We start from the raw sequence: 19007 nt of genomic DNA on the forward strand, positions 1-19007 counted from the left end.
AATAAGGATATCGCGCACATGTATTTAGTATTTAATATTTTTTATTATATACTGTATATGTATCACATATTTCAAACATTTTACATGTATCATTTTTTATATTAAAAATAAAATACAGTTTGCACGAATTAAATAACATTGTTCTTGTGTATCCAAGAGTTGTGCGATCCATCGAATCCCAGCCATTTAACGTAAACCTCGTCGCCCCTCCTGCGCAGTACTTTCTCCACGAGATACACGTCTGGATAAGTCGCGCGATGCAACTCGTACTCGTAGAACCCTCCAGAGACGGATTTTCCACGATAGTCCTCGAGTAGATAGGTTACGGGATTGGTACGCTGCACTTTAACGATCTTAAACACCTCAGTGGTCCAATTCAGCGTGTAACCCTTCTCAAAAATTGTCTTGTATTTGCTGACGCGTACCGAGTCGCCCACTTTGAATTTTGCCGGGCCCGCGATCTTTATCGCGCTGTACACCGTAGCCAAAAGTCTTTCGGCGATCGCGGGGGTAACGTCGACGGGTCGCATGCCGATGGTTCGATGCTTGCGCGCGTTGTAATCCGACACGAGTCGCGGCAACGCGTCGACCCACTTGTAATTTCCGTTGAGCGTAAACATCTTCCACATGTTGTTCTTTAACGTACGATTGAATCGCTCGACGACCGACGCTTTCAACACCGAATACGTGGAATAATGATTGATGTCGTGTTTTCTGACGAGACGTTGCACGTCGGTGTTGTAAAATTCCTTCCCCATGTCGGTTTGTAGATTACTAGGGCACCTCTCGCTATCTCGAATTATCTCAGCGATAGTGTCAGCCGTCTCGCTGCCACCTTTACCCTTGAGCGGCACGGCCCACGCGTACTTGCTCTACACATCGATAACAGTGAGTATGTAGTGGTAGCCTCCGTTGAAACGCGAGTACGGACGCATCTCGACGATGTCAGCCTGCCACAGGTCGTCGTACCCTCGCACTATGACGTGTCTTCGGGGAAAATTTCTTCTCGCCGGAGCGTGCAATTCGTCCACCAACCGTCGCTTTTCGATATTTTTATCCACATCGGTCGATTTTAACGGTCTCATGTTTCGTTGTCGCCGTTTTCTGCTTCTAGTGCATCGTTCGTAGCAGTTTCTGAACAGTTCGTAACCGCTTCTGAAGAGTTCGTAACCGCTTCTGAACCATTCGTAACCGCTTCTTAACCATTCGTGAATCGTTCGTCGTCGTTCGTCGTCGTCGTCAGTTAACTGCTTCTTACCACTCATCGTCGTCGTCGTTGACGTTCTTTAGCCGTTTGTAGCCTTTTCTGTCTCCGCGTAGTTCGCAGCTGTTTCTAAACCGCTCGTAATCGTTTTTAAGCTGTTTTTGAACCGTTTGACAACCGTCCGACAAGCGTTCTCGAACCGCTAGACAGCCGTCCGACAACCGTTCTCGAGTCGTTCGTTGCCGTTCCTCGCCGTCGTTAATGAACCGTTGCTTCTCTTCACTCGACGCCTTTCGATAGTCGTTTTTGCTGAACCGTTTGTCCATTGTTGTTGTTGTTGTTGTTGTTGTTATTGTTCGTTGTCACGTCCGATTCAACGGTACTCGAATGGCGAAGCTTGTTTATCGCAGTCCGTAACGCTTGCAGATCCTTCTCGAACGCAGTCAGCTTCTCGTCTGATTCTTTTCGTTGATTGTTCAACATTTTAAAGAATTGATCAACGTACAGTTTGTTAACCGCGTCACCGTCAGTCTCAGGTTGCAAGATAATATTTTTTTTGTTTATCTCGTTCTTGCTGAGAATGTAGAAGATAATATTTTCTAAATTCTCAGCAAAAACGAGATAGACAAAGAAAATATTATCTTCTACATTCTCAGCAAGAACGAGATAGACAAAGAAAATATTATCTTGCAACCTGAGACTGACGGTGATGCGGTTAACAAACTGTACGTTGATCAATTCTTTAAAATGTTGAACAATCAACGAAAAGAATCAGACGAGAAGCTGACTGCGTTCGAGAAGGATCTGCAAGCGTTACGGACTGCGATAAACAAGCTTCGCCATTCGAGTACCGTTGAATTGGACGTGACAACGAACAATAACAACAACAACAACAACAACAACAATGGACAAACGGTTCAGCAAAAACGACTATCGAAAGGCGTCGAGTGAAGAGAAGCAACGGTTCATTAACGACGGCGAGGAACGGCAACGAACGACTCGAGAACGGTTGTCGGACGGCTGTCTAGCGGTTCGAGAACGCTTGTCGGACGGTTGTCAAACGGTTCAAAAACAGCTTAAAAACGATTACGAGCGGTTTAGAAACAGCTGCGAACTACGCGGAGACAGAAAAGGCTACAAACGGCTAAAGAACGTCAACGACGACGACGATGAGTGGTAAGAAGCAGTTAACTGACGACGACGACGAACGACGACGAACGATTCACGAATGGTTAAGAAGCGGTTACGAATGGTTCAGAAGCGGTTACGAACTCTTCAGAAGCGGTTACGAACTGTTCAGAAACTGCTACGAACGATGCACTAGAAGCAGAAACGGCGACAACGAAACATGAGACCGTTAAAATCGACCGATGTGGATAAAAATATCGAAAAGCGACGGTTGGTGGACGAATTGCACGCTCCGGCGAGAAGAAATTTTCCCCGAAGACACGTCATAGTGCGAGGGTACGACGACCTGTGGCAGGCTGACATCGTCGAGATGCGTCCGTACTCGCGTTTCAACGGAGGCTACCACTACATACTCACTGTTATCGATGTGTTGAGCAAGTACGCGTGGGCCGTGCCGCTCAAGGGTAAAGGTGGCAGCGAGACGGCTGACACTATCGCTGAGATAATTCGAGATAGCGAGAGGTGCCCTAGTAATCTACAAACCGACATGGGGAAGGAATTTTACAACACCGACGTGCAACGTCTCGTCAGAAAACACGACATCAATCATTATTCCACGTATTCGGTGTTGAAAGCGTCGGTCGTCGAGCGATTCAATCGTACGTTAAAGAACAACATGTGGAAGATGTTTACGCTCAACGGAAATTACAAGTGGGTCGACGCGTTGCCGCGACTCGTGTCGGATTACAACGCGCGCAAGCATCGAACCATCGGCATGCGACCCGTCGACGTTACCCCCGCGATCGCCGAAAGACTTTTGGCTACGGTGTACAGCGCGATAAAGATCGCGGGCCCGGCAAAATTCAAAGTGGGCGACTCGGTACGCGTCAGCAAATACAAGACAATTTTTGAGAAGGGTTACACGCTGAATTGGACCACTGAGGTGTTTAAGATCGTTAAAGTGCAGCGTACCAATCCCGTAACCTATCTACTCGAGGACTATCGTGGAAAATCCGTCTCTGGAGGGTTCTACGAGTACGAGTTGCATCGCGCGACTTATCCAGACGTGTATCTCGTGGAGAAAGTACTGCGCAGGAGGGGCGACGAGGTTTACGTTAAATGGCTGGGATTCGATGGATCGCACAACTCTTGGATACACAAGAACAATGTTATTTAATTCGTGCAAACTGTATTTTATTTTTAATATAAAAAATGATACATGTAAAATGTTTGAAATATGTGATACATATACAGTATATAATAAAAAATATTAAATACTAAATACATGTGCGCGATATCCTTATTAATATCCCTTCTCATATATAATACGATATTTACTTGAGGACTATTTCTTACATACATATATGTTATACTACATACATTACACATACATACATTATATTACATATATACATTACGTACATACATTTATATGTACATACATACATACATTATATTACATTTATATGTACATACATACATACATTTTATTACATACATGCATACATACATTATATTACATATATACATACATAAATCTTCACTGTTCCTTATTATGATAACTACTATGATGAAGGTATGCGATAATGTCCCCACGGCAACGTATCGGTCGAATCCGGCACGATATATCGCTTATCGTCGTACGGACTCAGAGCGATTTTCGTCTCGCTAATAGTGTACACTTCGTGCATTTTCGATCTTATACACGACTGCGGTCGAGTCATTTCAAACTCATTGTTCAAACACCGCGTGTAGTCGTCGAATGTGATGGTGCGCGCGATGACGTTGCTTTTTACACCTTTTGCTTTTTTACAGTCTTTTTTGCCATCGACTCGCAAGGCGTACATTTTCGCCCTAAGTCCAACGAATTCGGTCATAATGGCCCCGTTGTTTTCGTCCTTCATCAGGCCTGGCACTTTTTTATTGACTAGAGGCATATCATAAGCGTTATCTACCACATAGTCACTTGTGTCGAACCTGACTATATCATGTTTCATGTTCTCGTACGCGTCGTCGCACTTGATATGATAAATCAAACTGTCCGTGTCGGTATACATGATTCTACACGAGTCGCGGTACAAGGGAGACATGTATTCGTGGTGAAATTCGTATAGGCACACCTTCGACAAGTCGAGGATGCACATGCCAACGTAGATCGGTTTGTCGAATTTCACCTCGAGTTTGCGCAGTTCGATGGCTACCAGATTTTCTGAAAACACGCTACTGCTGTGAAAATTCGGTCGCGCGATCATTGCCTCTGCACCGTATCTACCCTTCCACTTCGTCACTAATTTTACATCGACGTGATTTCGTACATTCTCCATTGTTTTCCCAAAAACAGCGTTATTCATTAATTTATATAACGTTTTTTCGAACTCATTTTTGGCTTGTGTTCTGAATTTTGTATTGAGTTCGATGTAAGAGCGGAGCCACTCAGATTGAGCGAATTGTAATACGCGATGTATTTTAGTGATGCGAAGACCGTGGCGCGTGCACTGTTGCAGATTGCGATAATGGATGACATAACGCTTCTTATCGTGCAGCGTGGCGAGAAGTTTGTCCTGCCGTTTGCCGGGCGGTTTATCGCGCATCGGACAGAACGGTAGGTCAGCGTGCGCGTCGTGTTTATCCTGCGGATACTCAAGATCGACCTCGAGAATATAGCCCGTTGGCGAATCCAAAGCGATCGCGTTAACGTCGAAATTTGACGCGTCTTCGACCCATCGAAACTCCGCGTAGGGCAGTGGCTTACACATCGCCCAGCCGTATAAGTTGTTGACATCGAAGTACATTAGGTACGATGACGGTTTCGATGAATCGTATGACTCCATATACTTGTTGTTGGCCTTCGCGTATCTGCCGGAACATTGACTCAGGCCGCCGCGTATACCACGTTCGATAAACATGACCATGTCAACGTCGGTCAATAGTTCAAAATTGATACATGTATGTTTCAACATCGCGTCCCACGTAAAGCCTGGTAAAGTGTAGTAGTACGCGGGATCAAGCCCGTAACTCGCGACGCAGCTGTCGCGGAAATTTTCAAACACGTCGGCCAACAGCAAGACATCGGTTTTCAGGTATAGATCGCTGTATTCGCCCAGAGTTCGAACGGAGAATCGCTGCCATACGTTCGCGGCGTGCGCGTAATCGCTCTCGGATACGGTGTCACCGGTCAAGGAACTATAAAATGAATCGCGCGGCGGTAAACATGTATCCTCCAGCTTTTCGACGCTGTCCACGTATTCGTATGGAAAGACACCTTTTCGCGTCAATAATTCGAAATCGTCGTCGGATAACGCGGAAAATTTGGAATGTATAATTTTCAATTTATCCTTATCGAGGAAGGATGCCAATTTTGCGAGACTCGCGCTCAGAAATTTGTATGAGTCGATAAATCTTAATTTTATATCGCTTCGCAAATCAGATCTTTCCGCGGTGTCTTTCACGTGTTTAGTAAATGAGATGTACTTTTCCTTTGTTATAGGCAGTACATCGATTGAGCCTTCGAACGCGACAGCTATCTCCTTGATAATAAAGTGCGCGTCATAGCCTGACAGATTGTGGAATATTACTGGGATGAAGTGAGAATCCTTATAATTCAGATTGCACGTCGAGTGTGCTGGACCTCTGTAACGCCCGGTCAAGTGGCAATGATCGCGTACACGATTATCATTTGGCGCGAACGGTTTTTCACATATGTGACATTGCGCCGCGCTGTGAAATGTCTCCCACTCGTCTCGCGTTAGGTCTACCATGCATACAATGTCGGACAAGACGTTCTTTACGCGATGCGCCAATCCTTTGAGTTCCTCGACAAACCACGCGACGCAGTCGTTATCGCGACGAAATCGATACGCTGATAATGTTTCATCATACGAGCACTGTACGTAGTATGCTATACTACATACTCGATGATGTTGATAGGCGTATGACGCGTGTTCCGTCTCCGGTTGTGTCTTCTGCAGCACACACTCCAGATCGGCGTACACCACGAAGGGAAGTCGCTCTTTCCTGCTATGGTTCTTGAAGCACAGCCACTTGTTGTCTTCACTCGGTAGTTTGATAGCGCAGTCGTTTATCTTTTGGCAGTCCACAGTGTGAGACTGCAATTTGTCGCTCGAACTAAAGTAGTGAAGACATCTGCAAAAAAAAAAGAATCATAAAATATAAATTTTTTTTTATACACAAAATATAAAAATGATATATATATTATTAAAAAATATAAGTACTTACCGATTACAAATGTACTTTTGACCATGATGCATGCTCAATTGTGAGCTCACGAGACGGGATAGATTTTTAATCCACGCGAAATGTCCAACATTGTTGTCTCGCGGATCCTGCATGTACAGCAGATTAACATGTTTTTTAACACTCGTGCGGTCGGTAAGCCGTATTGGAAGCACGTTTGACGTCTTCTGTCCCTCGATGATACAGACGTTGACGGATATATCGTTGAGTCGTTCGAACTGTTTAATTTGACTCAACGTCATTGGGAACTCAATGTCTCGTAAATCCAGTACCCTTGAATAATGCGGGTATGAAGATTCCCGTTCTGAATTTCTTTCGGCTGGATGTAAGGCGGCGACCACTGACCATGCAAAACATGCATTGTCCATAGACAGCACATTGATCACAGCTCGCTTCACTTTAATGTCTTTAGACAATTCCAAGTGACACCCGTTGAACGCGGTGTTCACTTTGACACAGTTATGTGTTTTTATAATGTCTCGTACTCGCTTGCACACTACGATGCAGGCGTCTTCCAAAAACTGTCGCGGTTCTATATGGTCTGTATTAATTACCGCATCGGTCATTATTCTCGTTTCGAACCCGGCGTCGATTTCTCGCCATACGAGTTCTGCCGCGCGCGTGTCGCCACTGGTGCCTGCATTCGCATAATTACCACCGCTATGGATAAATTGTCTTTCCAATCGCGACTTCACACCCTCGAGTCGCGCGATTCGGGCAACCAACGATTGCCTCTGCCCGATCGTTGGATTGTCGGAGAGCCGCTGATGTTTGGCACTACAGCGTGTCTCGAGCTGCTCGATGAATTCCGCGCATTGCAGTGTCCATGTGAAATATTCACCCACGGTAGCTACTTGGTTGGATAGCTCCAATAGATCGCGTTCGGTTTGCTCGAATTGATCCATGTTTTATCACTTTCGCACCAGTTTTTTTATTATATCACTTCACAGCACTTGTACGTGATAACGTGTTTAACCACACAATAAATCTCGATACTCTTTGACCGATGTATCGCTCTCAAACTCTCAAATCGTATTCGTTCCGTGCGTTTCAGCGCCATCTACCGCTATCGCCATGCAATAAAAGTGGAAACAACGATGAGATAAGAGATGTTTATTATTATATGTTGATTATTTTACCAAAGCTTCTTGTGCAATAGATGCAGTGTATTTTTTTACATTTTACTGTTAATAATTTCGGTAAGTAAAAATTGCTATACGCGCATAATCTGTGATTGTATAATTGAAGGTTGACTGCACAGCGGTATTTATGTCACTTTAATTACTGAAACTCCTATTTTTTATATCAGAAAACAATAAATAATAACTACTGTTAATTAAATATTGCTTTAAAAAATGTCAGTAATAAAAAGTAAAAAATGACGCAACAACTACGATGACCCATTTTTAATAATAATACGTCTAGTTGAATAGGAAAATATTCCACCCTGAGTTCACTATTCTCTCACCCGAGCGCTTTCGTAGCTCGTGCTATCCCCTCCAACCAAACGCACAGAGCGAATACTAATGCGGCTCGACGCGCTTCATCCCTCGTTATATACCCTTTGCCCTTTCTCTCGCTCCAATTGAATCTTGAAAGATCATTTCTTCCTTTGTCTTTTACGTACTGCGTCGTAAAAAATAGCGCGAAATTATTTAGTCTACGAGATAACACCTCCCCCTTTTCCTAGAAAATGTTTACGACGAACATGTTCCAACAGGTTCGATGCGTTATCGGGTCCATCATCGTCCCGATGACGTCATTTCTTCCTTTGTTTTTTTACGTACTGCGTCGTAAAAAATAGCGCGAAATTGTTTAGTCTACGAGATAACACCCCCTTTTTTCCTAGAAAAATGTTGTTTACGACGAACATGTCCCGACAGGTTCGATGCGTCATCGGGTCCATCATCGTCCCGATGACGTCATTTCTTCCTTTGTTTTTTACATACTGCGTCGTAAAAAATAGCGCGAAATTGTTTAGTCTACGAGATAACACCCCCTTTTTTCCTAGAAAAATGTTGTTTACGACGAACATGTCCCGACAGGTTCGATGCGTCATCGACAAAAATACACGCTCTTACGCAGTGCGCTATCGAGTTAGTATTACCCATTGTACGCCGTCTAGCGGCGTCGTTGCGAACGAGGCCCCCCCGCGACCCGACGGACCCCGCGGCGCAACCGCGGACCTCCACGCGGCCCCCGCGGACCCCCGCGAACCCCCACGCGGACCCGCGGGGCGACCGCGAACGCGAACGCGGACCTCCTCCCCCCCGCGCGGACCAGCGGCGCGGGTGAGTCATCCCGGTGACTCATCCCGGTGAGTCATCCCGGTGGTATGTCAAGGTCAACCCCCCCTTCCCCCCACCCCGCGAAAAAATCCGATATTTTTGTGTAACCCGATATCCTTGTGTAACCCGATACCACGCCCCTTCCCCCCCCTCACCCCAGCGAAATCCGATATCTTTGTGTAACCCGATACCCCGCCCCCTCCCCCCCACCCCTCACCCCCCCGCGTAATCCGATATCCTTGTGTAACCCGATACCCCGCCCCCTCCCCCCCACCCCTCACCTCACCCCGCGTTATCACCATGTAACCTAATACCCCTGTGTAACCCGATACCCCCCCTCCTCCCCACCCCCGGGGAATCCCGATACCCCCCTCCCTCCCCCCCTCACCCCCCGCGTAATCCGATACCCCCCCTCCCTCACCCCCCCTCGGAGCTCCCGGATTATAACTCCCTTAGTTATACTACTTTACAATGTATACTAACCTCGAGATTGTACTCTGGCGTTGGCGTTTTTGGTTTTCTCTCGATCAAATCTTTCTTGTTTCTGTTTATTCTTTGATACCGCCAATGAGTGAGAAGAATCAGAATCCTTAGACATGTTTTTCGTATTTTTATGTTTCTTTTGATGATTCTTAGCTGTTTTACCATGTACTTCCGAGTCCGATGACTGTGAAGGATCGGAGTCTTCTCCATCATCCGATTTTTGCAATAGTTCTTTATTCAGAGATACATCGGAAATACCCACTCCGTCTTTTTCTGTAAATAATAAAATTATACATAATTTTATTTTGACCAGCATATGTTTCGTTTAGAAAAAATAATGACACTTGTCTACTTTTCATACAATTTTCTGAGTATGATACATATGCATATACAGGGTGATTGGAAAGTACCGGGACCCCTAAATATATCCCAGTCTATTACACACATTTATATACAAATATTTTACAATGCATATACTAACTTCGAGATTGTACTCTGGCGTTGGCGTTTTTGGTTTTTTCTTTATCATACCTTTCCTGTTTTTGTTTTTTTTTTGGTACAATCAATTCGTGGGAGGAATCGGAACCCTCAGACATGTCTTTTCTATTTTTAGGGTTCTTTCGACGCTTTTCAGCTGTTTTAGCATGTAGTTCGGAGTCCGATGACTGTGAAGTAGTGGATGAGTCCTCCCCATCATCACAGTGTTGCAATAGTTTTGTTTTCAAAGATACGTCCGAAATACCCGTTCCGTCATCTTCTGTTGATCCGTGCTCCAAGATGATCCCCATATATTTTACAATGGCATCATAATCTTCTGCATATTACATTTGTATACGTTAAAAAATGTAAATAATAAAAAAATATAAATTTCTATTTTATATCGAAATCCATACCTGAAGCTTTTAATATTCTGTGGGTTTCACATTTGTACCACGTTGAATCGTATGGTACATGATCTAATACAAGTTTTTCAAACGCTTGTTCAGTTTTCGTTTTCGGCCAATAACAAATTTTCCGGTCTTCTATGAGCCATATCAATGGCACAACGGCACACTCTTTCTTGCCTCCATTTATGAATTCCACGAGGGCATAAGTTTTACTCGCTTTATTTATGTTTGTAGACATAATTCAATAATTCTATACGTACAATAGATATAAATAAATGAATGCGTATTTTATTTGCTACTTATTAGTTTTTAATGTACATATATGTAAAATTACAATATTTCTAGTCTAAAAGGAATCACGAACAATGTGTGAATATATATATTATTCAAAATATAATTAAATTACTTTATGACATTTTTATGATACTTATGCATTATAATGCAGCAACTTATGGCCTAAAAGAAAATATTACAACACATGGTGAATAATGGGAAAAACTGCAAACCCATCCATAAATGGCAACCGGAGGCATTTATACGATATGTCATCAACAAAAAATGTAATCGAATTGTTCACGTTTAAACTTCTTACGTAATAAATACCTAGTTTAGACGAACGTATTGGATGCTGGTACAAATCCTCTGAAAATTTAAATGAAGCCCCAATACATTTATATATATTTACCGTCAATATAAATAAATTGATTGATAACATAAATTCGCTTGCCAATGGCTACAGTATTGTCAGGAATTTTGCAAGATAATTTTGTATTTCCATTTATTAATTTTTCGCATGTAAAATAAGAAACTATATTTGGATTTGGGTAATGAACTTGTTTAGGCACAAAATTCGAAGTAGCTGATTTAATTTCAATATCAATGTCCTCTTCTTCTGCAATACGATTGCATACTTGTTCTAGAGGTAATCGTTTTGAGCGAATTCGTCTTTTTAGTGATTGGAGATAGTTTTCGAAAGGAAAACAACTGTATCTTTCTAAGGGGCCGTATGTTTGTACGTCTGTGCAAAGATGCAATAATGAATGAATATTATATACGACAAAATCCTCACCATAAACGGCAGCTTTGCAAACAAATTGCCTAATAGCTTCTTCAGCAATATGCAAATAAGATTTGATCAAGGGCGCACTGGATAAGATAGTGATTGCTACATGAAGTAGTATAAAATGATCATACTTAACATTGTCAAGAATGTTATGTGTGACAATTGGACCACTGTATAAAGTAAAAAAACAAAATTCTGTTGCTTTAAATCTATGTAGGTGCACTAGACTTCGAGGTTTTCGACAAAAATCTGCAGTGACGAATGGACGTATTACTTGTATATTGTAATCTATGGCTGAAATGTTTTGTCGCAAGAGTTTACAATGACGGCCTCCTTCGACCCAATACTTTATAAGTAGACGTTTCTCACTTCCTAGGAATATTAAATGCATAGGATCTAGCACAAACTGTCTTATCATATCTACGTTTAATGTAAGTAAGGGCGATTTACCTTTGATATGGCGACCATCTATTTTATTACATATAAAATCATTATTAGTTCGTAAAACTACCGATTTCTTTATTTTAGTCGGAAAATATTTTGCTTTTTTCACTTTTTTAATAGTGCACCTTTCACACGCATATGTGCTTGTATGTCCTTTAATCATTTTTAGCATAGCTCTTGCCGGTGCATCGGCAGAAAAACATTCAATTTCGGCATACAGTATTTTACCATTATACTGAAAACCGTGTTCTCGCAAAGAACTAATTTCTTCTATGAAAGGGTTGAGATAATGGTCAAGATTCGATGGCTTCCCTTCGCCACAGAAACATGCGATCATGAATGGGCGATCATCAATAAGATCATCGCTACGACCTAAAATTGGCCATAAGTTTGTACTGCTACTCTTAAATATAGGTAACCCATCAATGTTTATGATCAGTTTAACAGTCGGAATGTCCTGTTTCAATCCACCATTTCGTAATTTATGAATTAAACAATGTTCCACGCCGAAGTAACACATCTTCCCATTGTCACAAGGAATTGTTTCTACTTTTCTAGGTGTATGTAACGAGATTTTGGCGGTAGAAGGCAAAAATGTGTAGGCCGGATTAATTAAATTCAAAATTTGATCCAATGCAGCATGTGTAAGATTATGGACATTAGCTAGTCGACACAAATCATTGGTAAAAGTTTCCGGATTTACTGAGAATGTATGCATCACTAATCACTACATCTTTGTCCTTACTACTCTCATCAATGTTTTCAGAAGAATAATTATTTTCGGCAGAATTAAAAGAATAACTCTCAAAGATGCTACTAGAATTACAATTTTTAGCCGAGATAGTGGGAATATTCTCATAATCTAGTACATCTACGTTATCTACTACTATATCATCATCTACCATATCATTATTTTCGATATTGAAGCATACATCAGGTAAAAGATTGCCAACATTGTGCAAAATATTGGAATTATTATTTTCAGTGTTCACATTTGTTAATATCTTTTTCACTGATTGGGTTACCTTTCGACGTATCTGGCGTTTACTTAAAAGTTTTATATTTTCACACATTTTTCGAAATACCTTTGAAAAAACAAGGAAATTATTATTTAGCAATGTTATTGCAATTAATATCAATAATAATAATTAATAATTAAATTCTTATGCCTACAAAACATAAACTAACTGAAGCAATTTTCAGTAAAAATATTTATTAATAATAATTACACAGGCCTACAAAAAAATAATTTTTTTATGATCCAGAAATGGCAGTATGTGTAATCCCGAATGGAGCAATTTGGGCTACAAATTTGGTTTTAGCATGCCAAAATCCTTTGGAATAACATACTGCCATTTCTGGGTCAAAATTCATGTGTTGGCCTGTGTTATTATTATAAATATTTTAATATAAGCAATAAGTTAATATAATATAAGCAATACGTTATAAATCATTGATAAATAAATCATGAAATATTTTATGAAATTGATGCTCTATATGATATACAGGGTGTCAGAAATAAAAGTATCCAGCCGAATGACTGGGGTAGATTGGGTCAAACTGAAAAGAAAAGTCGTATACCATTTTGCAAAATTCGCAATAGTTAACGAGTTATTAAATAAAACGTCTGAGCGAATGCGCGCACAAGGAGCGATAGAGGCGGGCCTCGGCGGCTGGCTGGGCTGGCACCGTGCCCGGCGCGCGGCGAGCGGTGGGGGTCGAGATACGAGCGGAGAGCGGGGCGCGGCGCGGCGCGGCGAACGTCGAGCGACAAATGTTATACACTGCGACGAAAAAGTATATTAGAGCCAGCCCATACTAAACTTACGATAATTCCTTCGCGTAAACGGGATTTTCCTTTGCGTAAACGGAATTAATTTACTCCGCGTAAACGAGTGAATTATCGTAAGTTACTACAGAAGTAACGCGCTCGCGTAAACGTAGTAACAGTAGGTAGCACACGTATTGGCTATTGCATAGGCATTGCCGTAACGTCTTACGCCTTAGATAATATTAATTAGTTTAGCTTGAATTATGTGTAATAAAAACATTATTTAATTATAGTAAATTTAATTATTTTGCATGTCAAAGTTTACGAGGTTTACCACAAGCCTTACTTTAACTTTTGTTTATGTTATAATAACTTTAATGGTGCGTGTCCACCTGCGAGTAAAACTCTCGAGAGTAGCTCTCGAGATTGATTCTCGCAAATGGACATATTCCTAAAGAGTACCTATAACGGAGAATGAATCGCAGCTCTCGGCGAGCGAACTTTTCAAGACCTATTCGCAAATCGACACGACGTTATTTTACTCTCGGAGATCAGTTCGCCAAGCTCGAACGCTGTTCGTATTTTGAGAGCTACATGATGACACAAAGGAACTTATTGAATAATGCGGAAATCATGAACCATTGTAGAATACTACTGTGACAGAAATAAAAGTTTTTTTAATTTTTATGTTTAGCGAATAAAGTGCGAAAAATTCATAATTTAAAAATAATTAGATAAGAATATTTTTAATACATTCTCTGCTTATTATATGGTCAATAATTAGTAACACTTTAGTTTTACATACTTTGCACGTTTTAGTTACAGCGTTGAAATTAAATACATTTTTACATCGCAAATTAAGTACATTAAAAAAAAAATTATTTAATATTTGCATGTAAAAATCTAACATCAAAATATTTCGCAAACAGAAAACTAAATAATAATATCGCACTATGTATTCCACTTCACAATTTGTAAGTCTGTAGAAATTTTTAATTGTTGGGAATCTTCAATCTTAAGCTCTCTAATTTAGAGCAGATCCGACACCTGCGATCAATCCATTGCTTGACCCAGAAGGTCTTTTTGTTGTTATTTAACAACCTTTTTCTTTTTAAAATAATGCTAGCCACTATAGTAGCCGCAAGTCTCTTCGTTTACGAGACATTATAATGTCACCACTCTCAGAGATCGACTAAAAAAGTACGTAAATGGACACAGTTTTGAGAGAACTGTCCGAAAGAATACTCTCTGGATTCTCACGAGATGCTCGCAAGAGTACAATGTTAGAAAAATTACTCTCAAATGGACAGTGTCAGAATAACTCGAGAGCTACTTTGGAGAGTTTTACTCGCAGGTGGACACGCCTTAAAACTCTCGAGAATATCTCTCGAGAGTTATTCTGACACTGTCCATTTGAGAGTAACTTTTCTGACATTGTATTCTCGCGAGCATCTCGCGAGAATCCGAAGAGTATTTTTTCGGAGAGTTCTCTCAAAACCGTATTCACTTACGTATTTTTTTAGTTGATGTCTGAGAGTAGTGACATCATAATGTCGCGTAAACGAAAAAACTTGCGGCTGCTATAGTGACTAGCATTATTTTAAAAAGGAAAAGGGCGATCATGGCGCAGAAAGATATGCGCTGCTCTAACGAGCTGAAGATCCGAGTTCAAATCCGACCGAAAATTGTCCGCGGTTTTTATTTGATCGCCACCTCTCGGAAGGGTTAATGGCAACCCGCCGAGAGTGTATCTCTAAGAAAGCAGAAGGGAGGCCTCGGATTTTATACAGGCCGAACTTCAGGAGGCTATGGCTTGAACTTGAGCTATAGCGCCGTTGAAACAACAAAAAGACCTTCTGGGTCAAGCAATGGATTGATCGCAGGTGTACATTCGGTGCTGAATCTGCTTTAATTAGAGAGCTTGAGATTGAAGACTCCTAACAATAAAAAGTTTCTGCAGACTTACAAGTTGTGAAGTGTAATACATAGTGCGATATTATTATTTAGTTTTCTGTTTGCGAAATATCTTGATGTTAGATTTTTACATGTAAATATTAAATAATTTTTTTTTTTAATGTACTTAATTCGCGATGTAAAAATGTATTTAATTTCAACGCTGTAACTAAAACGTGCAAAGTATGTAAAACTAAAGTGTTACTAATTATTGACCATGTAATAAGAGAATGTATTAAAAATATTCTTATCTAATTCTTTTTAAATTATGAATTTTTCGCACTTTATTCGCAAAACATAAAAATCAAAAAAACTTTTATTTCTGTCACAGTAGTATTCTACAATGGTTCATGATTTCCGCATTATTTAATAAGTTCCTTTGTGTCATCATGTAGCTCTCAAAATACGAACAGCGTTCGAGCTTAGCGAGCTGATCTCCGAGAGAAAAATAACGTCGTGTCGATTTGCGAGTAGGTCTTGAAAAGTTCGCTCGCCGAGAGCTGCGATTCATTCTCCGTTATAGGTACTCTTTAGGAATATGTCCATTTGCGAGAATCAATCTTGAGAGCTACTCTCGAGAGTTTTACTCGCAGGTGGACACGCACCATTAAAGTTATTATAACATAAACAAAAGTTAAAGTAAGGCTTGTGGTAAACCTCGTAAACTTTGACATGCAAAATAATTAAATTTACTAAAATTAAATAATGTTTTTATTACACATAATTCAAGCTAAACTAATTAATATTATCTAAGGCGTAAGACGTTACGGCAATGCCTATGCAATACGTGTGCTACCTACTGTTACTACGTTTACGCGAGCGCGTTACTTTTGTAGTAACTTACGATAATTCACTTGTTTACGCGGAATAAATTATTGTAAGTTACTACAAAATCCCGTTTACGCGAAGAAATTATCGTAAGTTTAGTATGGACTGGCTCTAATACTTTTTCGTCGCAGTGTATAACATCTGTCGCTCGACGTTCGCCGCGCCGCGCCGCGCCCCGCTCGCCGCTCGTCTCTCGACCCCCACCGCTCGCCGCGCGCCGGGCACCGTGCCAGCCCAGCCAGCCGCCGAGGCCCGCCTCTATCGCTCCTTGTGCGCGCATTCGCTCAGACGTTTTATTTAATTACTCGTTAACTATTGCGAATTTTGCAAAATGGTACGAGACTTTTCTTTTCAGTTTGACCCAATCTACCCCCTCTATTCGGGTGGTTACTTTTATTTTTGACACCCTGTATATATACACACATACAAATATATATACATATATACATACAAATAAAACATGTTTTATGTAAAATTTGTAAATGTTTATTTTATTTATTATTTTTACATAAATTGCAGGAACAAAGAAATGTAGTTTTACATTAAGTAATTAGATAAAAATATAGCGTGTAAATTATTTTTAAACGTATGCGATTGTCGGCAATTTCGCAGTTTTTAGTCGTCTGAATTGTTAACGTGTATTTTAATACTGCTTTGTAGCGTAGTTGAATTTACGATTTATAAATAATTACATACTTACAAATCTATCAAAATAGAAATGAAGAAATTTGTTGAAAAATGCTATTTTTATTATGCAGTAAATATATATAAATGATAAATTCATCTACGCTAAAAAACAATAAAAAAATGCACGTAATTAACAATTCAGACGATATTTAAAAACTGCAAAACTGCCAACATACGTCTAAAAATAATTTACGCGCTGCTTCTACCTTATTACTTAATTAAAAATACGTACATTCATTTGTTCACATTTATTTTGGAAAATATTAAGAGTAGAATAAGTTTTACCTGTAAATCTCCAATCTGTCCCGTTCATCCAATCTCCAGTGTCCCGCTCGTCACTAAACTATCATCGATCGATGATCAACAACGATGATAGCGAAGGTGCGAAGGCACGATGGCTGGTGTGACGAAGGTCGCAAAGAAGCACGTAATTAATATTTCAGGCCGAAAACTGCGAAACTGTCGACAATCGCATACGTGTGAAAATAATTTACACGTTGCTTCTACCTCATTACTTAACTAGAAATGAATTTATTTGTTCACATTTATTTTGGGAAATATTAATGCGTCGTCTACAATGAGTCGTAATTATAAGATCGAACAGCAAATCAACCAACAGTCAAGAATATATAGGACTTGACTATGGATAGTCTTCTTATTTTTCTTCTTTAATTATATTGGCTCCTGCCTCTTTTCAGAGGACAATATGGCCAGCTTTTTCCACTGTTTGTTATACTTGAGTCTGGTATATTGTAGTGTAGCAGAGACTGAATAGAAATACCAAAAGTCTGATTGGATCCACTGGCGCGTGTATGTGTAATTGTGTGTGTTTGTCCGCGGTGTCGGGAACTCGGGTTAATGCCGTAGGTTTGTTAAGTCCAAGGAACTTACAACTACGACTTATTGTAGACAAAGTATAAGAGTAGAATATATAATATTTTTACCTGTAAATGTCGAATCTCTCCCGTTCGTCCAACCTCCAGTGTCCCCAGTTCGTCACTAAACTGCACTAAACTATCGGTGATCGACAACAATAATGGCGAAGATGCGAAGGCGCGAAAGCTGGCGTGACGAAGGTCGCGGAAGTTTCGAGGCTCGAAACAAAACGAATCACGATATACCGTCGTGTGCCGGCGTCGTTGCGGGGAAGAGGGGGGCCCTCGCGAGAGGCGCTAGAAGAGTATGAGTCGCACGAGCCGCGAGGGTGCAAAGGCGGGCGTCGCGAAAAAGTTTCTAAGCTCAAAACGAAAACAAAACACACGTAATTTCGAAAGTGTGAGGAAAGACCGATATTTTTTCACGTGTAAAATATTTACTGCACCAATATTTAAAAATTCGTAAATAAATTGATTTTTTGTCATTAATTTACATAAAAGGAATGGGAAAATATAATTTTTATGTAAAAACATAATAACAAAAAAGAATATAATTAAAATTGAATAAATCGTACCTGGATTATAATCGTATTCCCCAAACGTTTTTTAAATGTTTTTCATTTCATAAATAATATTCAACAAATTTGTAATTAACTGCACAGGATGTGGTATAAAATACGTTTATTATTTGTTAAAAATTGCCGCGGTGAAAGTATATAAATATAATATACGCTCAACCTTTTATTAACGTATTTAAAAAGTATATCATACCTGGATATTAAATCCTATTCGTAAGACGTTATTTAAAGGGATATTTTTTGCAAATTATAAACGTATTAAAAAAACGCTTATTTAAATAGAATATTATATTATTTTTATACGTATTATAAACGTAGATGAAATTCTGGTGTTACATAAACTATTTTCCAACGTATAAAGTACGTTTCGTATTAAACATACGTAGTAAAAACGAGTGTTATAAACGTATATTACACTATCGTATAAAAAACGTTAATTCTATATACGTATATGCCATATACCTGTACCAGTTTTATACCATACTTACGTTTAATAAACGTATATAAAACGATACTGTTCTTATTGGGCATTATCGAAAAGTACGAGAATCGAAATTATTTTAA

At 40.1% G+C, this 19007-nt stretch overlaps 1 protein-coding gene and 1 long non-coding RNA gene across 2 annotated transcripts; both read right to left on the reverse strand.

Moving 5' to 3' along the window:
• Window positions 1–3897: 3897 nt before the first annotated feature.
• LOC143894837 (uncharacterized) lies at window positions 3898–7491 on the reverse strand. The gene is made up of 2 exons (XM_077401476.1): window positions 6569–7491; window positions 3898–6475 (listed from the first exon to the last, which is right to left on the reverse strand). Exons 1-2 carry the CDS (start codon window positions 7489–7491, stop codon window positions 3898–3900), a joined length of 3501 nt encoding a protein of 1166 aa, XP_077257602.1.
• A 2248-nt stretch (window positions 7492–9739) lies between these two features.
• Window positions 9740–18069, reverse strand: LOC143894831 (uncharacterized). The gene is made up of 3 exons (XR_013256182.1): window positions 17935–18069; window positions 17276–17449; window positions 9740–10114 (listed from the first exon to the last, which is right to left on the reverse strand). It is a non-coding gene; the product is annotated as an uncharacterized LOC143894831 (long non-coding RNA).
• Between the last annotated feature and the right edge of the window lie 938 nt (window positions 18070–19007).

Source organism: Temnothorax americanus, unplaced genomic scaffold, assembly GCF_048541705.1.
Source record: "Temnothorax americanus isolate GAGA-0224 unplaced genomic scaffold, ASM4854170v1 Scaffold143, whole genome shotgun sequence".
Lineage (NCBI taxonomy): Eukaryota > Metazoa > Arthropoda > Insecta > Hymenoptera > Formicidae > Temnothorax > Temnothorax americanus.